We start from the raw sequence: 19,115 nt of genomic DNA, 5'->3' as shown, positions 1-19,115 counted from the left end.
ACTTTTACCCTTTTTTTTTTTTGTATTGTTATGAGAGTGTTCATTGTAGACGGCTTAAACGATAATGTATAAAGGGCTGGGCACCATGAGTCACACCCCAGGGCTTTGGGAGGCTGAGGCAGGAGGATTGCTTGAGTTCGGGAGTTCAAGAGCAGCTTGCACGATATAGCAAGACCCCATATCTCCAAAAAATAAATAAAAATTAGCCTGGTAGGCCAGGCGCGGTGGCTCACGCCTGTAATCCCAGCACTTTTGGAGGCCGAGGCGGGCGGATCACGAGGTCAGGAGATCGAGACCATCCTGGCTAACACGGTGAAACACCGTCTCTACTAAAAGTACAAAAAATTAGCCGGGCATGGTGGCGGGCGCCTGTAGTCCCAGCTCCTCAGGAGGCTGAGGCAGGAAAATGGCGTGAACCTGGGAAGTGGAGCTTGCAGTGAGCCGAGATTGCACCACTGCACTCTAGCCTGGTTGACAGAGCGAGCCTCCGTCTCAAAAAAAAAAAAAAAAAAAAAAAAAAAAAGATTAGCCTGGTATAGTGGGGTGCACCTGTAGTCCCAGCTACTCAGGAGGCTGAGGTGGAAGGATTGCTTGAGTTCAGGAATTCAAGACCAGCCTGGACAACATAGACCCCATCTGTACAAAAATTTTATTAAAAAATAGCTGGATGTGGTGGCGTGCACCGGTAGTCCCAGCTACTCGGGAGGCTGAGGAGTTAGAGGATTGCTTGAGCTTAGGAGTTGGAGGCTGCAGCGAGCTATGATTGCAGCATTGCAGTCCAGCCTGGGCGACAGTGAAATGAGCCTGACTCTAAAATAGTATTAATAATAATCATCATGTAAAAAGAAATGAATCAAAAATCACTAGTGATCCCAAGGAATGTACATCTCCGTTTGGTCTCATGTCTGAGTATATATTTACCTACTGATGTGTCCACTATGGTGAGGCGCTCAGGAGCCTAGGGTCCAGGGGTGACCACTTGGGTTCCAGTCCAACTCTGCCACTGCTGCCTTTGGGACCACTCGCCCTTCTGTGCCTCAGTTTCTCCACCTGTTTCTTAGGGTTGTCTTAAGGATGAACTGAGCCCTGCATGTGAGTTTCAAGCGAGGGCCAGTGAGCACACTCCATAGCAGGCTACCATGTTTGCTGCAGGTGTAATCGGAAAAAACAAACTCTTTTCGGCTACTATCCTCTGAATGCTCAGTACAGGATAATTCTGTGGCTAGGAGCAGGGGTCTTTTTCCCCATCAAGCAATTCTCTGGTGGACACGAACTGGGTGTCCTACAAATTAACTCAGTTCTGACCCTATATACCTGGAGGTAGCATCAGACCCCCACAGGTTAAGTGTGCAAAGACTGCCCCCAACTTTAGACACCATTCCCCTCAGCCTCTCTAGTGGCTGGAACTACAGGCTTACCACCACACCTGGCTAATTTTTGTACTTTTATTTTTTGTAGGAACAGGGTCTTTTTTGTAGAACATGGTCCTCTGCAGTCCCATGTTTGTTCCAGGTTTGGCATGGATTTAAGGAGCCCCTGGGCTGTGGACACGGTCCTAGATAACCTTGTCCTCAGAATTGCCACCACAGCTGTCCATCTACCTGTCCAACTGTCGATCGTTATCCCCAGTCTGAAAAGGATTTGAGGCAAATTATTAAAATGTACCTTGTTCTAGGTCAGGAGTTGGCAAACTCTCAAGGCCAGATGGTAACTATTTTCAGCTTTATGGGCCGTATGATCTCTGTTGCAACTACTCAACCCTGCCATGGCGGCACGAGAGTGTCATAGACAGTTCATAAATAATGGGCATGATTGTGCTTCAATAAAACTTTATTTATAAAAAGAAGTGGTGGGCCAGCTTTGGCCCACAAGCTATAGTTTTCCAACCCTTGTTCAAGATTTTAAAAAGATACACGAGGAAGCTAGGGAGAAGGGAAAAGAAAAATAGGAAAAATGGGAAGCTGCTCAAAGTAGTGTCAGTAAACAAAATTCATGCTATGAGTTCCTCTGTGTTATGTACAGCTCAGCTGAAGATTTGGCTCTGAGCTTCCTAGCAGCCAATGCAAAGAGAGAAACCAACAAGTAGTAGTATTTGCAGTGGCCCTCAGGAAGTTTACACACACACGGTTGACAGCTGTGCACCATGAAATGCATAGCTCATCTTGTTCCTGGTGGTGAAGCTCAAGGGAAATCTCTCCAATGGTGTCATACAGGAACTCACTGTGTGATGATAGGGACTGCATCCCCTGCCCCAGTTTTCCAGCAAGTTTAACAGCAAGCTTCTTGGGGCTGTTCCTTTTCTCACATTTATCAGTCACTCATTTTGACCTAGGAGCAGGCATCTTATATTCCAAAGTTCATTTAATTCTAAACAATACTATGCTTTAGGTACTGCTAATTGCCTATTTGAGCTTTGAGCTCATTACTCTCTCTCTACCTATTTCCTCATCTGTATATTGGGGATCATAATATTCTCAAAACTCACAGGGCTTTTGTAAGGAGTCAGACAATGTGTCTAAAGTGCATAGTGCATGTCAGAGTATGTTGGTTAGATGTTGCTGCATAACAAGCTACCCCAAAGCATAGAGATTAAAGAACAACCATTTTGTTTGCTCGTGATTCTGTGGGTCAGGAACTTACACAAGGCTTAGGCAGTTCTGCTCTGTGTGACTTTGGCAGGGGTCATTCTCTGGGACTCTTGGCTAACATCAGCCTTCAGCTGAGTCAGTTCCCAGACAGGTGTGGGCATGGGCTGAGGACGGAGGTGGACTGGGAAGTCTAGGAAGTCTTCCTTCACACGTCTGGCACCTCGGTGTTCTTCCATGTGCAACGCCCCCCTCTCTTTTCAAGTGGCTGCTTGGGCTTCCTCACATCATGGCGATCTCAGGCTGGTCAGACTTCTTACCAGGTGGCTGGGTTCCAAGAGGGAGCATTCATGTGAGAAGGTGAAAGTTGCAGATCTTAGTGCCCAACCTTGAAAGTTCTGCAGTGTCACTTCTGCCACATTCTATTGACCAAAACGCAGGTCACAAGGACAGCCCTGATTCAGAGGGAGAGGAAATAGATCTCACATGTTAATGCAGGAGTGGCAAAGTCACCTTGCAGGAGAGTGTGTGGGAAGAGCCGGCCATAGGTGCAAACACAGTGTATCACACCTGGGTGAGTACCTGTCAGTATCAATATCGGTATCATTTCAAGGTCAGGCACAGCGGCTCATGCCTGTAATCCCAGCACTTTGGGAGGCTGAGGCGGGCAGATCACCTGAGGTCAGGAGTTCAAGACCAGCCTGGGCAATGTGGTGAAACCCCATCGCTACTACAAATAGAAAACTTAGCTGTTGTGGCAGGTCCCTGTAATCCCAGCTACTCGGGAGGCAGAGACAGGAGAATCGCTTGAGCCCAGGAGGTGGAGGTTGCAGTGAGCTGAGATCACTCTACTGTACTCCAGCCTGGGTGACAGAGTCACCCTGTCTCCCAAAAAAAAAAAAAAAAAAAAAAAAAGCTAAGTATCAGTTTCTCCACTTTTTTCCCCACTTTGCAGAAGGAGAAAGTGATGCTTAGAGAGGTTGTGTCCTTCTCCCAGGTCATCCCGTTAGTGAGTAGCAGCATTGAGATTGGAACCCAGATTTGCCTGACTGCAAAGCCCAAGATCTTAACCCCTTCACTTCACTGCCTAGGATTTGGCTGTTTTCCAAGGCACTGCTGGACCAGAACACAGCACAGCTGCTCCTCAAGGCATCTGAGGAACGGAGGGGAGGCCGGGTCCTGACCTTACAGAGCCAAACCCGGCACACGGTGGCTGGCTGGGCAGCGATGCCCCGCCTCCTGACACTCACAGGAAGGCTGAAGCAGAAGGAGAGACTTCAAGAGGGTGAGGGCCTGGGGAACGCCATGGGGGCGGGGCAAGCACTTTCTATGGAACTGCAAGGTAGATTCAGTTCCACCCAAGTCCAGTGATGCTCCAACTCCAGCATCTCACACTGGCATATCCATAGGTTTAGATAAAGGGGTATGGATGATTCCCCTTTGTGAGAAATATACATTCTGACAAAAATCTACTCACTAAAAACTGAATAGGTTTCCTTATGCAGGACTTGTCAGAGCCTTTAACATGCTAATGGACATTGTGTATCTCCAGAAGGAAGAGTTGGGTACAGGGTTTCCCAGGCATATTTTTTGGAATACCTTTTATTTTGACATAACACCAGACTTGTAGAAAAGTTGCAAGAACAGTGCAAAGAATCCCACAGGCCCTTTGTCCAGATTAACCAGCTACTAACATTTTATATTTCCTTTATCATTCTAATATTCATATTCTCTCTATATGTACATATATTTAATGTATTATTTTATTCCTGAATTGTGTTTTCCCAGGTTGCAGACGTAATTCTTTTTTTTCTTTTTTTTCTTTTTTGAGATGGAGTTTTGCTCTTGTCCCCCAGGCTGGAGTGCAATAGAGCAATCTCAGCTCACTGCAACCTCCACCTCCCAGGTTCAAGCAATTCTGCTGCCTCAGCCTCCGGAGTAGCTGGGATTACAGGAACTAATTTTTTTTTTTTTAGGGGAGGCATTAATAATCTACCCCTAGTTTAGCATATAATCAAGAAATAACCGTAATAATGGGCAACCAGCAGCCCTCAGGGCTGCTGTACCTGGAGGAGCCATTTTTTATTCCTTTCCTTTTTTAATAAGCCATTCTTTAGTCCTATCCTTTTTAAAAAATTTGCTTTTGCTTTGCACCGTGGACTCACCCTGAATTCCTTCTTGCAGGAGATCCAAGAAGCCTCTCTTGGGGTCTGGATCCAGACCCCTTTCCTGTAACACATCCATCTGTGTTATTTTTGATGCTTTTCAGAGTGAGTTGTAGACATCAGAACACCTTACTTACTAAATGGATTATCATACACATCATGAACTAAAGCTCAAAATTTGCTTACAATTCTCCCTGCTCTTAGTCTCCCTCCCTTTCTTCCTTCCTCTGATGTAAAATTTACAGACAATGAAATGTACACATCTCAGCTGGGAGCAGTGGTTTCCACCTATAATCCCAGCACTTTGGGAGGCCGAGGAGGGCAGATTGCTTCAGGCTGGGAGTTTCAGACCAGCCTGGGCAACAGAGGGAGACTCTGTCGCTACAAAAATTTTTAAAATTAGCTGGACATGGTGGTGCATGTCTGTAGTCCCAGCTACGTGGGGGCTGGAGTGGGAAGATTGCTTGAGCCTGGGAGGTTGAGGTTGCAGTGAGCCATGATTACACCACTGCATTCTAGCCTGGGCAACAGTGAGACCCTGTCTCAAGAAAATAATCATTTTAGTGTCTAGTGGTTTCCCCTTGTGGCTTTAATTTGCATTTCCCTGTTGATGAATGATGTTGAGCACTTTTTTTTTTTTTTTTTGAGATGGAGTTTCACTCTTGTTGCCTAGGCTGGAGTGCAATGGTGACATCTCAGCTCACCTCAACCTCTGCCTCCTGGGTCCAAGAGGTTCTTGTGCCTCAGCCTCCCGAGTAGCTGGGATTACAGGCATGTGCCACCATGCCTGGCTAAATTTTTTTGTATTATTAGTAGAGACAGGGTTTCTTTATGTTGGTCAGGCTGGTCTTGAACCCCTGACCTCAGGTGACCTGCCCACCTAGGCCTCCCAAAGTGCTGAGATTACAGGTGTTAACCACTGCGCCTGGCTGAGCACTTATTCCTGTGTGTTATTTGTTCATGTAGCTTCCTTTGAGAGAGTTGAGACAGGTCACATTAATTTTTTTGCCCATTTATTAAATTGTTTGTCTTTCATTGAGTTGTAGATACCCTTTATATATTCTGGAATAGAATATTTTCTTCTGTTTTGATTTTTTTTTTTTTTTTTTGAAATGAGGTCTTGTTCTCTCGCCCAGACTGAAGTGCAGTGGGATGATCATGGCTCACAGCAGCCTCAAACTCCTGGGCTCAAGCAATCCTCCTGCCTTAGCCTCCCAAGTAGCTGGGACTACAGGTACATGCCACCATGCCCAGATACTTTTTTTTTTTTAGAGGCAGGATCTCCCTTTGTTGCCCAGGCTGGTCTGGAATGCCTGAGCTTAGACAATTCCTCCTACCTCAACCTCCCAAAGTGCTGGGATTACAGGCTTGAGCCACTGTGCCCAGCCTGGCCTGATATTTTTTATGCCATTTAGATTTTTTTTTTCTTATTGCCTTGGCAAAGAAATACAGTATAATATTGAATAAAAATGCTAAGAGCAAAAATTCTTACCTGTTCTCAATCTTACAAAGAAAACATTCAAAATTTCCACGAATAATTTTAACATTTGGTATTAGTTTTGCAGAGTTTTTGTTTGTTTGTTTGTTTTTTAGAGGCAGAGTCTTGCTCTGTCTCCCAGGCTGGAGTGCAGTGGTGCAATCTCTGCTCATTGCAACCTGCAACCTCCGCCTCCCAGTTTCAAGCAATTCTCCTGCTTTAGCCTCCCGAGTAGCTAGGATTACAGGCATACGCCACCACACCCGGCTAATTTTTATATTCTTAGTAGAGACAGGGTTTCACCTTGCTGGCCAGGCTGGTCTCGAACTCCTGACCTCAAGTGATCTGGCTGCCTCAGCCTCACACAATGCTGGGATTACAGGCATGAGCCACCGTGCCTGGCCAGATTTTATTCTTAAGAATGGATGTTGAATGTAATCAAATGCCTTTTCTGAATCTAGTACATATTCATATGGTTTTCCACCTTAATTTTCTTAATAGACTGAATTAAATTGGTCTTCAGTGTGAAACCGACCTTGCTTTAGTGGGATTCCCTGCATTTTTTCATATGTATTTTTCTTTCCTTCTATACGTAATTGAACTTGGTTTCCTAATACTTTGTTAAGAAAGTTGGTGTTGGCCGGGCACAATGGCTCACGCCTGTAATCCCAGCACTTTGGGAGGCCAAGGTGGGTGGATCACAAGGTCAGGAGATGGAGACCATCCTGGCTACCACGGTGAAACCCCATCTCTACTTAAAATGCAAAAAAATTAGCCAGGCATGGTGGCAGGCACCTGCAGTCCCAGCTACTTGGAAGGCTGAGGCAGGAGAATGGTGGGAACCCAGGAGGCGGAGGTTGCAGTGAGCCGAGGTCGCACCACTGGACTCCAGCCTGGGCGACAGAGCGAGACTCCATCTCAAAAAAAAAAAAAAAAAAAGTTGGTGTCTGTGTTCATAGCACTATTGGGCTGTAAGTTTCCTTTTTTCACAAAGCTCTTGTCAGGTTTGGGATGAGGTTTATGCCACTTTCATAAACCAAGTCGGGTATTCTCTTCTCTTTTCTAAAGGAGTTTGTGTGAGATTGGTGGCGATGTTCCCTAAATGTCTGATCGCCTCTACCAGCAAAGACATCTGGAGCGTTTTTTGAAAAACATACAGAGCTATATAAATGTATAGCCTTATATAAATAGAGAGCTATTCAGATTTTCTGAATTATTTTGTGAATTAGCTGACTTGATTTTCAGAGTGTCCTGGGAGGGAGCTAGTGTACTCTGATGGATTTCACAAATGTACCATTTCTGACATGAGTTACAAGTGTGACATCGTGAATCTAGCGACTTCCTGCTCCCAAATTATTTTCCCTCTCCAGAACGGCTCGTTTCCCTGAGCCACCCCTGCTCTGTTCTTCTCCGCCATCCTCTGCAGGCACCCTCAGGGTCACTGCTGACTCAGCTGTGCTGGGCTTCCTCCTGCGGGACAAGCATGAGAAGGCAGGGAACGGCACCAGCGTGCGCAGCGTGACCTGTGTCCTTGCCCAGAACGGCAGCCAGGCCTTGCCTGGAGAGCTCCAGCTGAAGGGCCGGCTGCAGGCCCAGACGAGGAACCTGAGGGCCCAGGCCAGCATCCGGGCCCATGCGGCCAGCCTGGCTCTGGGTGGCGCCTGCTCCTGGGGCCCCGGGCACGGCCAGCTTGTGGTTGGCCTGACACACAATATCAGCACGCTGAGTGATGCAGGTAGGACGAGTGGTCCAGGCAGAACAGCTTCTTCCTCCAAGACTCCTAAGTCCTGGAGTCAAGGGAGGGGATAAATGAGCCTCCAACCTTGATTCACATTCCACCTTCATTTCTTTCCCCTGCTGCCTTCCCCAGCACTCCTGCATCTCCTTCCCTGGGCTGTGATTAAGGTTCAGGGTACCAGTTGTTACCATATTGACATGCTTCAAATCAGATGGTGACAGCCCCTGCCACCAGCCCCCTCCAGGCCTCCCACCCCCCATTCCCTGGGACAGCTCATGCAGCGTGGATACCTGGCCTAGCCAGGACCCAAAGGATGCCCCCTGGGACCACAGTATGAAATAATCCCAGCAGCCCCTGCTCGAGCTCCCAGATGTTCCCTCCAGGCCTGGAGGGGCCCCCAGGTACAGCAGCGAGGGGAGGACACATGATCAGACCCGTTTCCCTCTGAGATTTGGGCTCTTTCCTTGGGGAGCTAGAAATCTTGTAGGGGACATGGGTCTTATCACCGCCTGCATGTGGCAGTTGTGCTGTGAGGTTGAACCAGATGAAATCGCCATTTCTGTGAGATGTGGACAGTTTCAGATGGTTTAACCTGGTGTATTGGGGGCAGTAGGACCTGGAGCTGTGGAGCTCAGGGGATCCTCTAGGGAGCAGGTGTGCTGGCCAGGCCCCTGTCATGTTTCCGTCGTGACTAAATGTGGTGGACTGGTCTGAGTGGCCTCTGGGGCTCTGCCCACTCCTGCCCTCTGGCCTCTTCCCCCAGGACTCCCCTCCGAGGCAGGGGTGCTCCTGTCTGTCACCCACATGGCTTCCAACTGCTCAGCACGCCTGGCGCTGCGGAACGCGGGGGGTCAGCTAGACGCTGCCCTTGGCCTGGAGGACCTGACCCCCGAGTCCCTAGGCCACCAGCTCCATGCCAGCCTCCACCACACCCACACCATGCCCAGCCTCAAGCACTGGGGCCTCCCCTTCTCCATAGACGGCCACGGGCACTTCCAGGTGAGTGAGGAGGGGGCTGCACCCGGGCCCTCCCAGGGGACACTGGGTCCCAGGGACACCCAACAGCTTTGCTTCTGCCCAGAGTGCGGGACACAGTCTGGCGGCCGGGCTGATGGTAAAGTTGGATGGTGAGCAGCTCCACGCAGCCTTGGAGAGGAAGGCAGAGGACGGCCGCCAGGGGCTGGTGCTGGGGCTGCACCACGGCCTCTCGGGGCTGCAGGGCACTCTGCCCTCCCAGCTGGAGGTGAGTGGGTCGGGTGCCCATGTGGGCCAGGCTTCAGCCTGCACCAGGCCCTGCCTGGTAGAATGAAGACGATGGAGGCCCTGGTCCCTCAGTTCCTCCCTGGGGCCCCCACCCTGGAGAAGCCCCGCACCCGCAGCTGTCTTCTTCATTGTTCTCATAAACGAAAAGCAGCAGACCACCTCGGTGCCTGTCCCTGAGGGTGGCTAAACCGTCCATGGTGGGAGAGGGAATGTGAGTGACCAGGGCTCCTGGGCTGAAGCCAGGCTGCACCATCGCTGACTACGTGACCACACGCAAGATGCTTCCTCTTTCCCTGACTCGGGTGACGCAGTTTCCTCATCTGCCACCTCCTTCCATGGTTACCCTGAGGTTCAGTGAGCACCGTGCCTGGCGCAGAGGCCCTGCATGGGGGGAGCTCTGCTTACTTTCATCTGGTGATGAGGCTGTGGCTTCGCCCTCAAGTCTCTGTGCAAACCTCTGTTTCGGGTTGTTTGCCATCGGTGGCTTCCCCATAGGGTAGGCTCAAGTGGGATCTTGGCACCCACGACAGTTCACTGTGGGGTCGGGAAAGAAGCCAGCCCCTTCCCACCCACTGGTCTCTGCAGGTCAACTGCAGTGGAGACGCCTCGCCCACCCAGCTGTTAGGATGGTGCCGAGGAGACATGGCTGGGCAGCCTCTCGAGGTATGGGAGTCTCTGTCCTGGGCGGGATGGTTGTGGTCCATAGTGGACCCCCTCAGCGGGGCTGGCACAGCCTGATCACAGGGGCTGCCTGTGGTGTGGCCCGGGGCTGAGGTCACTGCCAGGAGATACTCACATGGTCCCCCTCCTTCAAGACCCCCCACATCCCTGGTGACATGCACCTGGACTCCCAGTTCCTAGGGGCATCAGCTCAACCTGAGGGTCTTTGCGTGGTCCCATCTGCAAACACAGGTAGACGTCAACCAGGCCCCAAGGGTTGCAAGCCCACCTCTGTTATGGGCAGCTGGGTTAGTGGACAGCTGGACTGGTGGTGGGCGTATCCTAGCATCATGAGACAAGTGGACCGTGGAGCTCAGGGCTGGCGTGCAGCTCAGCTCAGGTGGCTTCAAGCTCTCTCTGCTGAGGGAGCAGGCAGGAAGCACAATGCCTTTCTCCTTGTCCTGTCTGCCTCCCACCACTGCCACCTAAGCGTCATGGGCTCAGGCATTTCTATTTCTTGCCTGGTAGTATCCCCAGGTTTAAGACAGGGTCTTAAACCTCTCCCCCCCTACCCCCTCCTCCCCTCTCCTTTCCCGAGATGGAGTTTTGCTCAGTTGCGCAGGCTTGAGTGTAGTGGCATGACCTCAGCTTACTGCAACCTCTGCCTACCAGGTTCAAGTGTCTCCTGCCTCAGCCTGCCAGGTAGCTGGGATTACAGGCGTCCACCACCACGCCCAGCTAAATTTTTGTTTTTGTTTTTGTTTTTGTTTTTTGAGACGGAGTCTCGCTCTGTCACCCAGGCTGGAGTGCAGTGGCGCAATCTCGGCTCACTGCAAGCTCCGCCTCCTGGGTTCACGCCATTCTCCGGCCTCAGCCTCCCGAGTAGCTGGGACTACAGGCGCCCGCCACTGCGCCCGGCTAATTTTTTTCTATTTTTAGTAGAGACGGGGTTTCACCATGGTCTCGATCTCCTGACCTTGTGATCCGCCCGCCTCGGCCTTCCAAAGTGCTGGGATTACAGGCGTGAGCCACCGCGCCCGGCCAGTGTATTTTTAATAGAGAGGTTTCACCATGTTGGCCAGGCTCGTCTTGAACTCCTGACCTCAAGTGATCCACCTGCCTCAACCTCCCAAAGTGCTGGGATGACAGGCGTGGGCCACTGCACCTGGCCTGCTCCTGCTGTTTCAATGATAAACCTGCGTGAGTTGGATGCAGGGGTTGCAAACTGAGAGCCTTTGGGGGCCAGGCGGAGAACTGAAATGTGTCACTGAGCTGTGTGGGGAACTACAGAGTGTGTGCCACGTCTCAGACCCTCCACATCATATGTATCTTTTCACATTTCTTGTAGTAAAATGTGTGTAATAATGTAAAATTGTTTTAAAGTATACAACTCGGGGACGCTATGTTCGTTCACACTATTCTACAATCATCGGTGCTTGCAAGTTCTAGAACTTTTCATCACCCCAGTGGAAACCCCATATCCATCAGTAGTCCCTCCTATCCCCTCCTCCCTGGTCCCCAGCAACCACGAATCTGCCTTCCGTCCCTATGCATTCATCTATTTTGGAAATTTCATACAAACAGAATTATACATGATGTCGTGTATCCCAACACTTTGGGAGGCCAAGGCAGGTGGATCACTTGAGGTCAGGAGTTCGAGACCAGCCTGGCCAACATGGTGAAACCCTGTCTCTACTAAAAATACAAAAACATTAGCTGGGCATGGTGGTGTGTGCCTGTAGTCCCAGCTACTTGGGAGGCTGAGGCAGGAGAATTGTTTGAACCCAAGAGGCGGAGATTAGAGTGAGCCAGGATTGCGCCATTGCACTCCAGCCTGGGTGGCAGAGCAAGACTCCGTCTCACAAACAACACCACAAAAAATATCAGAGTGAGTGACCACATAAAACTTATCAGCTCAAGGGCCACTAACTTGCAACCCCTGGTCTAGTGTTGGCTGGACCCTGGGAACGCCCTGTCCTGGGGGGAAAGTCCAGGGAGCCAGCTACGTGGTGATAAGGGCTCAGGTCTCAGTTTCCCCAGCTCTGCCCACTGGGGCTGGGATGCAGAGAAGCGCTCCGTGGATAGTGACAGAGAGCTCAGCCCTGGCCTCTCTGCTCTCACACTGAGTCTCCTTGGTGCCATCAAGGTCAGCGGTGACACCAGCAGAGGCCTAGCAGGCAGGCCTGGGTGTGGCCCAGGGTAGATGGGGACAGTCTTGCAGAGCTGGCCAGCAGTACAGAGCCCCTGAAACTTATGATAAGTCCAGCCCTGAGTCCTGGGCTGTCATGCCAGAGGGTGGGTGGCACATGATCAGAGCCCAGCAGACCTGGACCTCCTGTGGGGTCCCACGGCAGATGCAGCCTTCTGCCTAAAGTGGGGCTTCCCGCACACCCAGTACACAGGCATAACCGGGGAGGGCATTAAAATGCAGGCTTGATTCAGCAGGTCTGGAGTGGGCCCTGAGAACCTGCATTTCTCAGCCCAGGTGATGCAGTCACGGCTGGGCAGCAGCTCATTCTTTGGGTCACAGGGGCCCAAGGTGTCCTCTCCACCTCCCTCATTCATCCCTGCTCCTTCATGCCTGGGTAGCTCCTTTGATAGTGGTGGAAAAGGTGGTGGAGATTTCACTGAAGGTTTTTGTTTTTTGAGATGGAGTTTCGCTCTTTCGCCCAGGTTGGAGTGCAGTAACGTGATCTCAACCCACTGCAACCTCCGCCCACCGGGTTCAAGAGAGTCTCCCACCTCAGCCTCCTGAGTAACTGGGATTATAGATAACTGCTACCACACCTGGCTAATTTTTGTATTTTTAGTAGAAATGGGGTTTTGCCATGTTGGCCAGGACAGTCTGAAACTCCTAACCTCAAGTTATCCACCGGCCTTGGCCTCCCAAGGTGCTGAGATTACAGGCGTGAACCAGTGCGCCTGGCCTCGCTGAAGGTTTTACCGAGACAATTGTGGGTGGCGTGGGAGGGAATTACATCTCACAGCAAAGTTTGAGAAACTTTTTCCATCAAGGGCCAGATGGTAAACGTCCTAGGCTCTGTGGCCCTGCATTCTCTGCCGCAGCGCCTCCATTCCGCTGCTGTTGTGTTGTGAAAGCAGTCACGGGAATAGGACGTGAACATGTTACCGGAATGGAGTCTCAATCCAGACCCCAAGGGAGGGTTCTTGGATCTTGGGCAAGAAACAATTCAGGGCTGCTGGTTGCCCATTTTTATGGCTATTTCTTGATGATATGCTAAATAAGAGGTGGATTATTCATGCCTCCCGTTTTTAGACCATATAGGGTAACTTCCCGACATTGCTATGATATCTGTAAATTGTCATGGCGCTGGTGGGAGTGTAGCAGTGAGGACGACCAGAGGTCACTCTCATCTCCATCTTGGTTTGGTGGGATTTAGCCAGCTTCTTTACTGCAACCTGTTTTATCAGCAAGGTCTTTATGACCTGTATCTTGTGCTGACCTCCTATGTCGTCCTGTGACTTAGAATGCTTAACCTCCTGGTAATGCAGCCGGATAGGTCTCAGTCTTATTTTACACAGCGTCTATTCAAGATGGAGTTGCTCTGGTTCAAATGCCTCCGACAAACAGGCAGGGCTGTGTTCCAATGACTTTGTTTACAAGAACAGATGTAGGCTGTGGTTTGCAACCTGTTTCGCACCAGCCAGGAGATCTTGGTCTTCCCAAAGCCTTTCTCCAGCCATCCTCCCCAGGCCTACTCTCCCCTGCCTGCCCCGCTTCCTGATTGGTTTCTGCGGGTTTTCTCTGTGGTCTCCTGGGTGCATGTGTAATTAGCTGGAGTAACCACGTTGGTCATCAAATCTCCTGCAAGAGGGTTTGAGTTCCTCCCACCACAGTGACGTGAATGGCACTGATAACCCCAGGGTTTGTGGGAGCCAGTGCCAGCTTGCCCCGGGCTGGCTCTCTCTGCACAGGGCGGTCCAGCATCTCCTCGGTGTCGTTCCAGGTCTCTGTGGACATTCACAACGGCAGCTCCGGCTTTGAGCATTCTGGACGCGTCGTGATGGGGCCCACGTTCCTCAACTACTCCGTGAGCTGCTGTTACCGTGATGGGCACCTGGAGCTCTCCGGCCGGAGCTGGCACAACAGTGAGGCCTTGTTGTGGGCAGGGTTCCCAGGCGAGGCCTGCCTGAGCGCTGTGCTGCAGATACACGGTGAGGCACCCAGCGCACAGCCCTGGGACTGGGGAGCTGACTTCCTCGATGCCTGGGCCAGCCCAGCAGCCTCAGGCCTGGACCCAGGTGGCACCCCCATCAAGCCCAGTGTGGCTCTGGGCTCTAGGACAACCAGGACAGCCTTGCCCATCAATGACCTAATTCCCGAGACAGGCGGATTAGTTTTCCACACACCGGTTGGCTTAAAACATAGAAATCTTAGCTAGGTGTGGTGGCATCGGTGTGTGGTCCCAGCTACTCGGGAGGCTGAGGCAGGGGATCGCTTGAGCCAGAAGGCTGAGGGTGCAGTGAGCTATGATTGCAACACTGCACTCCAGCCTGGGTGACAGAATGAGACCCTGTCTCAAAATAAAAGCAAAAACAATCCACAGTGGATGGAGGGCCCGTCCGATTTAGATATGACCTTATTTTTACTTAATTACATCTGTAAAGACCTTGTTTTAAAATAAAGTCATAATCACAGGACAGAGGGTGAGGGGGGTGGGTGGGACTTCAATATCTCTTGGGGACACGGTTCAACCCATTATGGTGGGAAGATAAAAGCAACAAGGGAAGCCAGCATTGGCTGAGCACTTACTGCATACATGCCAGGCAAGCTGTGTACACACGACAGCTCAATACAGTACAGCCGTCCCAATCACACAGGGGGAAAGTCAAAGCTCTTAGAGGGGCCTGTGAGCCATCACAATCCACACCCTTCCCCTCTCTGTCTTCGTCTCCCAAGCCCCAGCCCTACTTATTCCACTGCTCGCTGTTCTTCAACACGCCAGGCTTGCTGTGGCCCCAGGACCTTGGCACAGGCTGGTCCTGCTGCCTCGAATACCTCTCTCGCACATGCCTGCCTGGCTTCCTCACCTCCCTTAGGTATTTTTCCAGTGGCGTCTCAGGGAGGCCTCTCTTTTCTACCTCCCATCCCCTCCCATCCCCTCCCATCCCCTCCCATCCCCTCCCATCCCCTCCCATCTCCTCCCATCCCCTCCCATCCCCTCCCATCCCCTCCCATCCCCTCCCATCCCCTCCCATCCCCTCCCATCCCCTCCCATCCCCTCCCATCCCCCCATCCCCTCCCATCCCCTCCCATCCTCCCATCCCCTCATCCCCTCCCATCCCCTCCCATCCCCTCCCATCCCCTCCCATCCCCTCCCATCCCCTCCCATCCCCTCCCATCCCCTCCCTCCCATCCCCTCCCATCCCCTCCCATCCCCTCCCATCCCCTCCCATCCCCTCCCATCCCCTCCCATCCCCCTCCCATCCCCTCCCATCCCTCTCCCATCCCCTCCCATCCCCTCCCATCCCCTCCCATCCCCTCCCATCCCTCTCCCATCCCCTCCCATCCCCTCCCATCCCCTCCCATCCCCTCCCATCCCCTCCCATCCCCTCCCATCCCCTCCCATCCCCTCCCATCCCTCTCCCCAGCTCTGTCATTTGACATATGTGTAGCATACAAATGCCTTTGTTTCTCATTCTTTCTATGCTAGAATCACCAGAATGTGTGCTCTGCGAGGGCAGGGATGACTTTTGTCTGCTTTGTTGCAGGATACATAGTAGGTATTAAATGGGTGCGTGAACGAGCCTATGAGGTAGGGTTAGGAATGTCATTCCCATTCTGCAGATGAGGAATGGAGGCTCAGAGAGGTTGAGTCACCTGGCCCAGGTCACACAGCTGATAATGACAGAGGGAAGATTGAACCCAGAGACACCCTCTGACCCCCATATAGATTATGGAGACGTGACTCTTAACCATTCAGGACCCCTGGGACTCCCCAGTCCCCTGGGGCATCTTATGTTGGCCTCAAACTTTTTTATTTTGGGGTCCAGGTGTGATGGCTCACACCTATAATCCTAGCACTTTGGGAGGCCAAGGTTGGTGGATCATTTGAGGTCAGGATTTCGAGACTAGCCTGGCCAACAAGGTGAAACCCTGTCTCTACAAAAAAAAAAGAAAGAAGAAGAAGAAGAAAAGAAAAAATTAGCTGGGCATGGTGGTGCATGCCTGTAGTCCCAGCTACTCAGGAGGCTGAGGCACAATAATCACTTGAACCTGGGAGGCGGAGGTTGCAGTGAGCTGAGATCACGCCACTGCACTCCAGCCTGAGCCACAGAGTGAAACTTCGTGTCAAAAAAACAAACAAACAAACAAAAAACACTTTATTTCTGGCCCTCAGCCTCCTGAGGGGTGAACAGAGGACAGGATCACATGGGGAAATTGTCCCCAGTCTGAGGTGACGTCACGGTTCGTTAGGGACATGATAGCCAAGTGAGGGGAGGTCATTCTGGGTGACTACCTCCACGCCACTCTAGTTTCCGACCCAGGATGCCTGGTATGGCCGCCCCTAGCCAGGAGTGACCTCTCCTTTCTCCCACTGTTGTCCACAGTCTGCTGTCGCCACCTCTCGGGACGCTTTCTGCCTGTCGTTAACATTCCTGGTGTCTCTGACAGTCCGGTGCTCCCGGGCGTGGGGATTGTGTCCCCTCTCCTCATGCCCTGCACATAGTGGTACATGTGGTTGAATGTTGAACGAGGAAGGAAGGAAGCCTTTCCTGAGGCCTTCTACATGTCCCATACGTGGTCCTCTCCCGTGTGTTACCCCATTCACTCTGGACACTGTCCCCTGAGGCGGGCGGGCTGTGCCCACCTCATAGATAAGGAAGGTGAGGCTCAGAGCTGTGGAGCTCGTCCACCCTGCTGGCCAGATGGGAGGTGCTGGAGCCTGGCTGAGTGTCACTTGGGCCTGAGCCCAAGTGGTGAGCTGCACCCCATGGGAACCTGGCGTCTGACGTAGAGTAGGCGCCATCTGTTTGCTCTGGGACTCCCGGACCTGATGGATTTCTCTGTGTAGCAAAGGGAATTTAAGTTAAAGAAGAAATTCCTACCTGTGAGCCAGAATCTCCCGTTCTGCAGGGGGTGATGGGAGGGACGGGACCCTGCAGCCAGGGCCGGGTGGATGCAGATGGATGTCAGTGGCCGCAGTGGCCATTTGTGGAGAGCAGACCTCAGGCTGATTCCTCTGCAGGCTACTGGATAATCCTCAGGAATCCCTGCAGAGAAGCCTTTCATCCCGCAGTCATTCAGAAAGCACTCGCTGCACCCCCGCTGTGTGTCAGGAGCTGTCCTAAGAGAAACCCCGCCCCCAGGGACTGAGCTTCTGGTGGGGTGAGAGTATGGGGAGCAGGGACCCAATAAGTAAGTGAGTGAGGTCATTTCAGGTTGTGCTGGGAACCACACTCCAGGGAGATGGGATGGAGGATGCCTGGCAGCAAAGGATTGGGAGGGACTTCAGATGGGCAGTCAGGGGAGGCTTCTTGGAGGAGGTGTCATTTAAGCACCTTCAACTTCAATGAGAGAAGGAGCCACCCAGACCTAGATCCTCAGGGACACATTATGATAGGTGATGTCAAGGAGGCTCAAAATGGTTGACCCCACCCAGCCCCCACGCTGAGGCAGCCTTGCCCTTTCCTGCTGGTGTTGTGTTTGAGGGCCACAGGGCATGGCCTCTCCTGCAGTCTGGTGTGTTCCTGGACGGGGAAGGGAGGTGAACCTGTCTTCAGTAACCCATGACATTCTCTGCCTCTAGAGACCCAGACCCAGGCCATGGTAGCCTTCCATGGCGGGGACAGTGGAGTCAGCATGGACCTGGCAGCCCTGGTGGCTTGGCCACTGTATGGCCCACTGCAGCTGGTGGCCAATGCCAGCCATGCAGTGCCTGCTCTCCAGAGGCTGGGCCTGCCCTTCAGCAACCAGGTAAGGAGTGGGTGGGGCAGGACCTCCCTCCAAATTCTGTCCCCTCTGTCCAATTCCGGGTGTGCAGAGGACCCGCTGTGTGCAGGGTGGGTGGGGAGGGCCAGGCCTTGGGTTTCCCCAGTACTTTACAGTTTACAAAGGCTTCCTTCATAATCACTATAATCAGGTCTGCTGAGCAGTCTCTGCGTTCCCAATCACAGGGCTGGTGTGGGTGGGTGCCCGGGGCCTCTCCTGGCTCCTGGCCTGCATCCTTCTGCCCTGCAGGCTTGGGTCAGAATCAAAGCTCCTGCTTGTCAAGCGCCTGCCCCGTGCCCAGCCCCCTTTAAAGGGTTGATGGGCGTTCATTAGTCTCATCCTCCTAATGCCCCAGAGAGAGGCAGGATGGTACCGTCCTTGCGAAGGCCCTCTCCGGTGTTCAGATCCCAGCCCTGCTGCTTGCTGGCTGTGTGGCCTTGGGCGAACTCCTTCACCTGTCTGTGCCCTGATCTCCCCATCTGCAAAATGGGGACGATGATATTACCTATAATGTGGAGGTTGTGAGGATCCAGTGAGTTAATCCCATTAATGTCTGTGTAGATGCTTAAGAAGTACCTGCTGTGATGAAGGGGAAGATGATGCTGATGGTGTGACAATGACGATTATCATCATCATCTCTGGGTCACATGTGAGAGTGTGGGCGACTTGCCCAAGGTCACCTAGCAAGTAAGCAGCAAAATAGGGACTCAGACTTGGCACCCTGGCTCTTCCTCTTGGTGTCCTGTCTCGGTGAAGAGGAGCCCACATGGGCCATGCCCTGACCACTATCACTTGGTATGAGCTCGTCCTGCCTAGCTGGGCCTCCTTCTCCAACACAGAGCGTATTCCAGAGCCAGGCATTCATGCTTCTTTCCCAGCCTGTTTCAGGTTACCCAGCAACCCCTGCCCCACTCCACTCTGCTGTGGGAGGAGGGGCAGCTCCCGGCGGGTCAGGGGGCCAGGCTGTCACCCCTCCTGCAAAGGATCTCTGCCCGGTACCCCACAGCTGAGTGGACTGGATACCCCGTGCCCCTGACTTCATCTAAACCCTTTCGTGGCCTCGAGGTCAGGTGACACGGAGTCTTCCAGGGAGCACATGCTCTGCCAATGTCTGGGCTGCAGCTGTCCTTTGGGGTCCCTCGGTGGGTACTGCCAACCTCAGCTGCAATCGGGGCCGACCCCGGCCCTGCATCCTCAGCATCTATGAGAGTGTTGGATGAGCCAAGCCTGCGGGGCTTCTGTGGGTCCCAGGCCATGCTGGGGATGGGAACAG

The 19,115-nt window shown here is 52.3% G+C and overlaps 1 protein-coding gene across 1 annotated transcript in view; it reads left to right on the top strand.

Annotated features, from left to right (window-relative positions):
• The window catches only part of LOC102140761 (uncharacterized), a 153,704-nt gene that overhangs the window by 93,489 nt on the left and 41,100 nt on the right, over positions 1-19,115 (top strand). Inside the window, exons 38-44 of the mRNA XM_045382987.3 lie at positions 3,677-3,870; positions 7,654-7,962; positions 8,729-8,964; positions 9,047-9,208; positions 9,814-9,891; positions 13,857-14,064; positions 17,661-17,827. Coding sequence (XP_045238922.2) covers positions 3,677-3,870; positions 7,654-7,962; positions 8,729-8,964; positions 9,047-9,208; positions 9,814-9,891; positions 13,857-14,064; positions 17,661-17,827 — 1,354 coding nt within the window. The remainder of the gene's footprint in view (positions 1-3,676; positions 3,871-7,653; positions 7,963-8,728; positions 8,965-9,046; positions 9,209-9,813; positions 9,892-13,856; positions 14,065-17,660; positions 17,828-19,115) is intronic.

The sequence above is a fragment of the Macaca fascicularis genome, chromosome 20 (assembly GCF_037993035.2).
Source record: "Macaca fascicularis isolate 582-1 chromosome 20, T2T-MFA8v1.1".
Lineage (NCBI taxonomy): Eukaryota > Metazoa > Chordata > Mammalia > Primates > Cercopithecidae > Macaca > Macaca fascicularis.
Note: the sequence above shows the minus strand (reverse complement) of the source record. Positions and strands in the feature narration are given on the sequence as shown.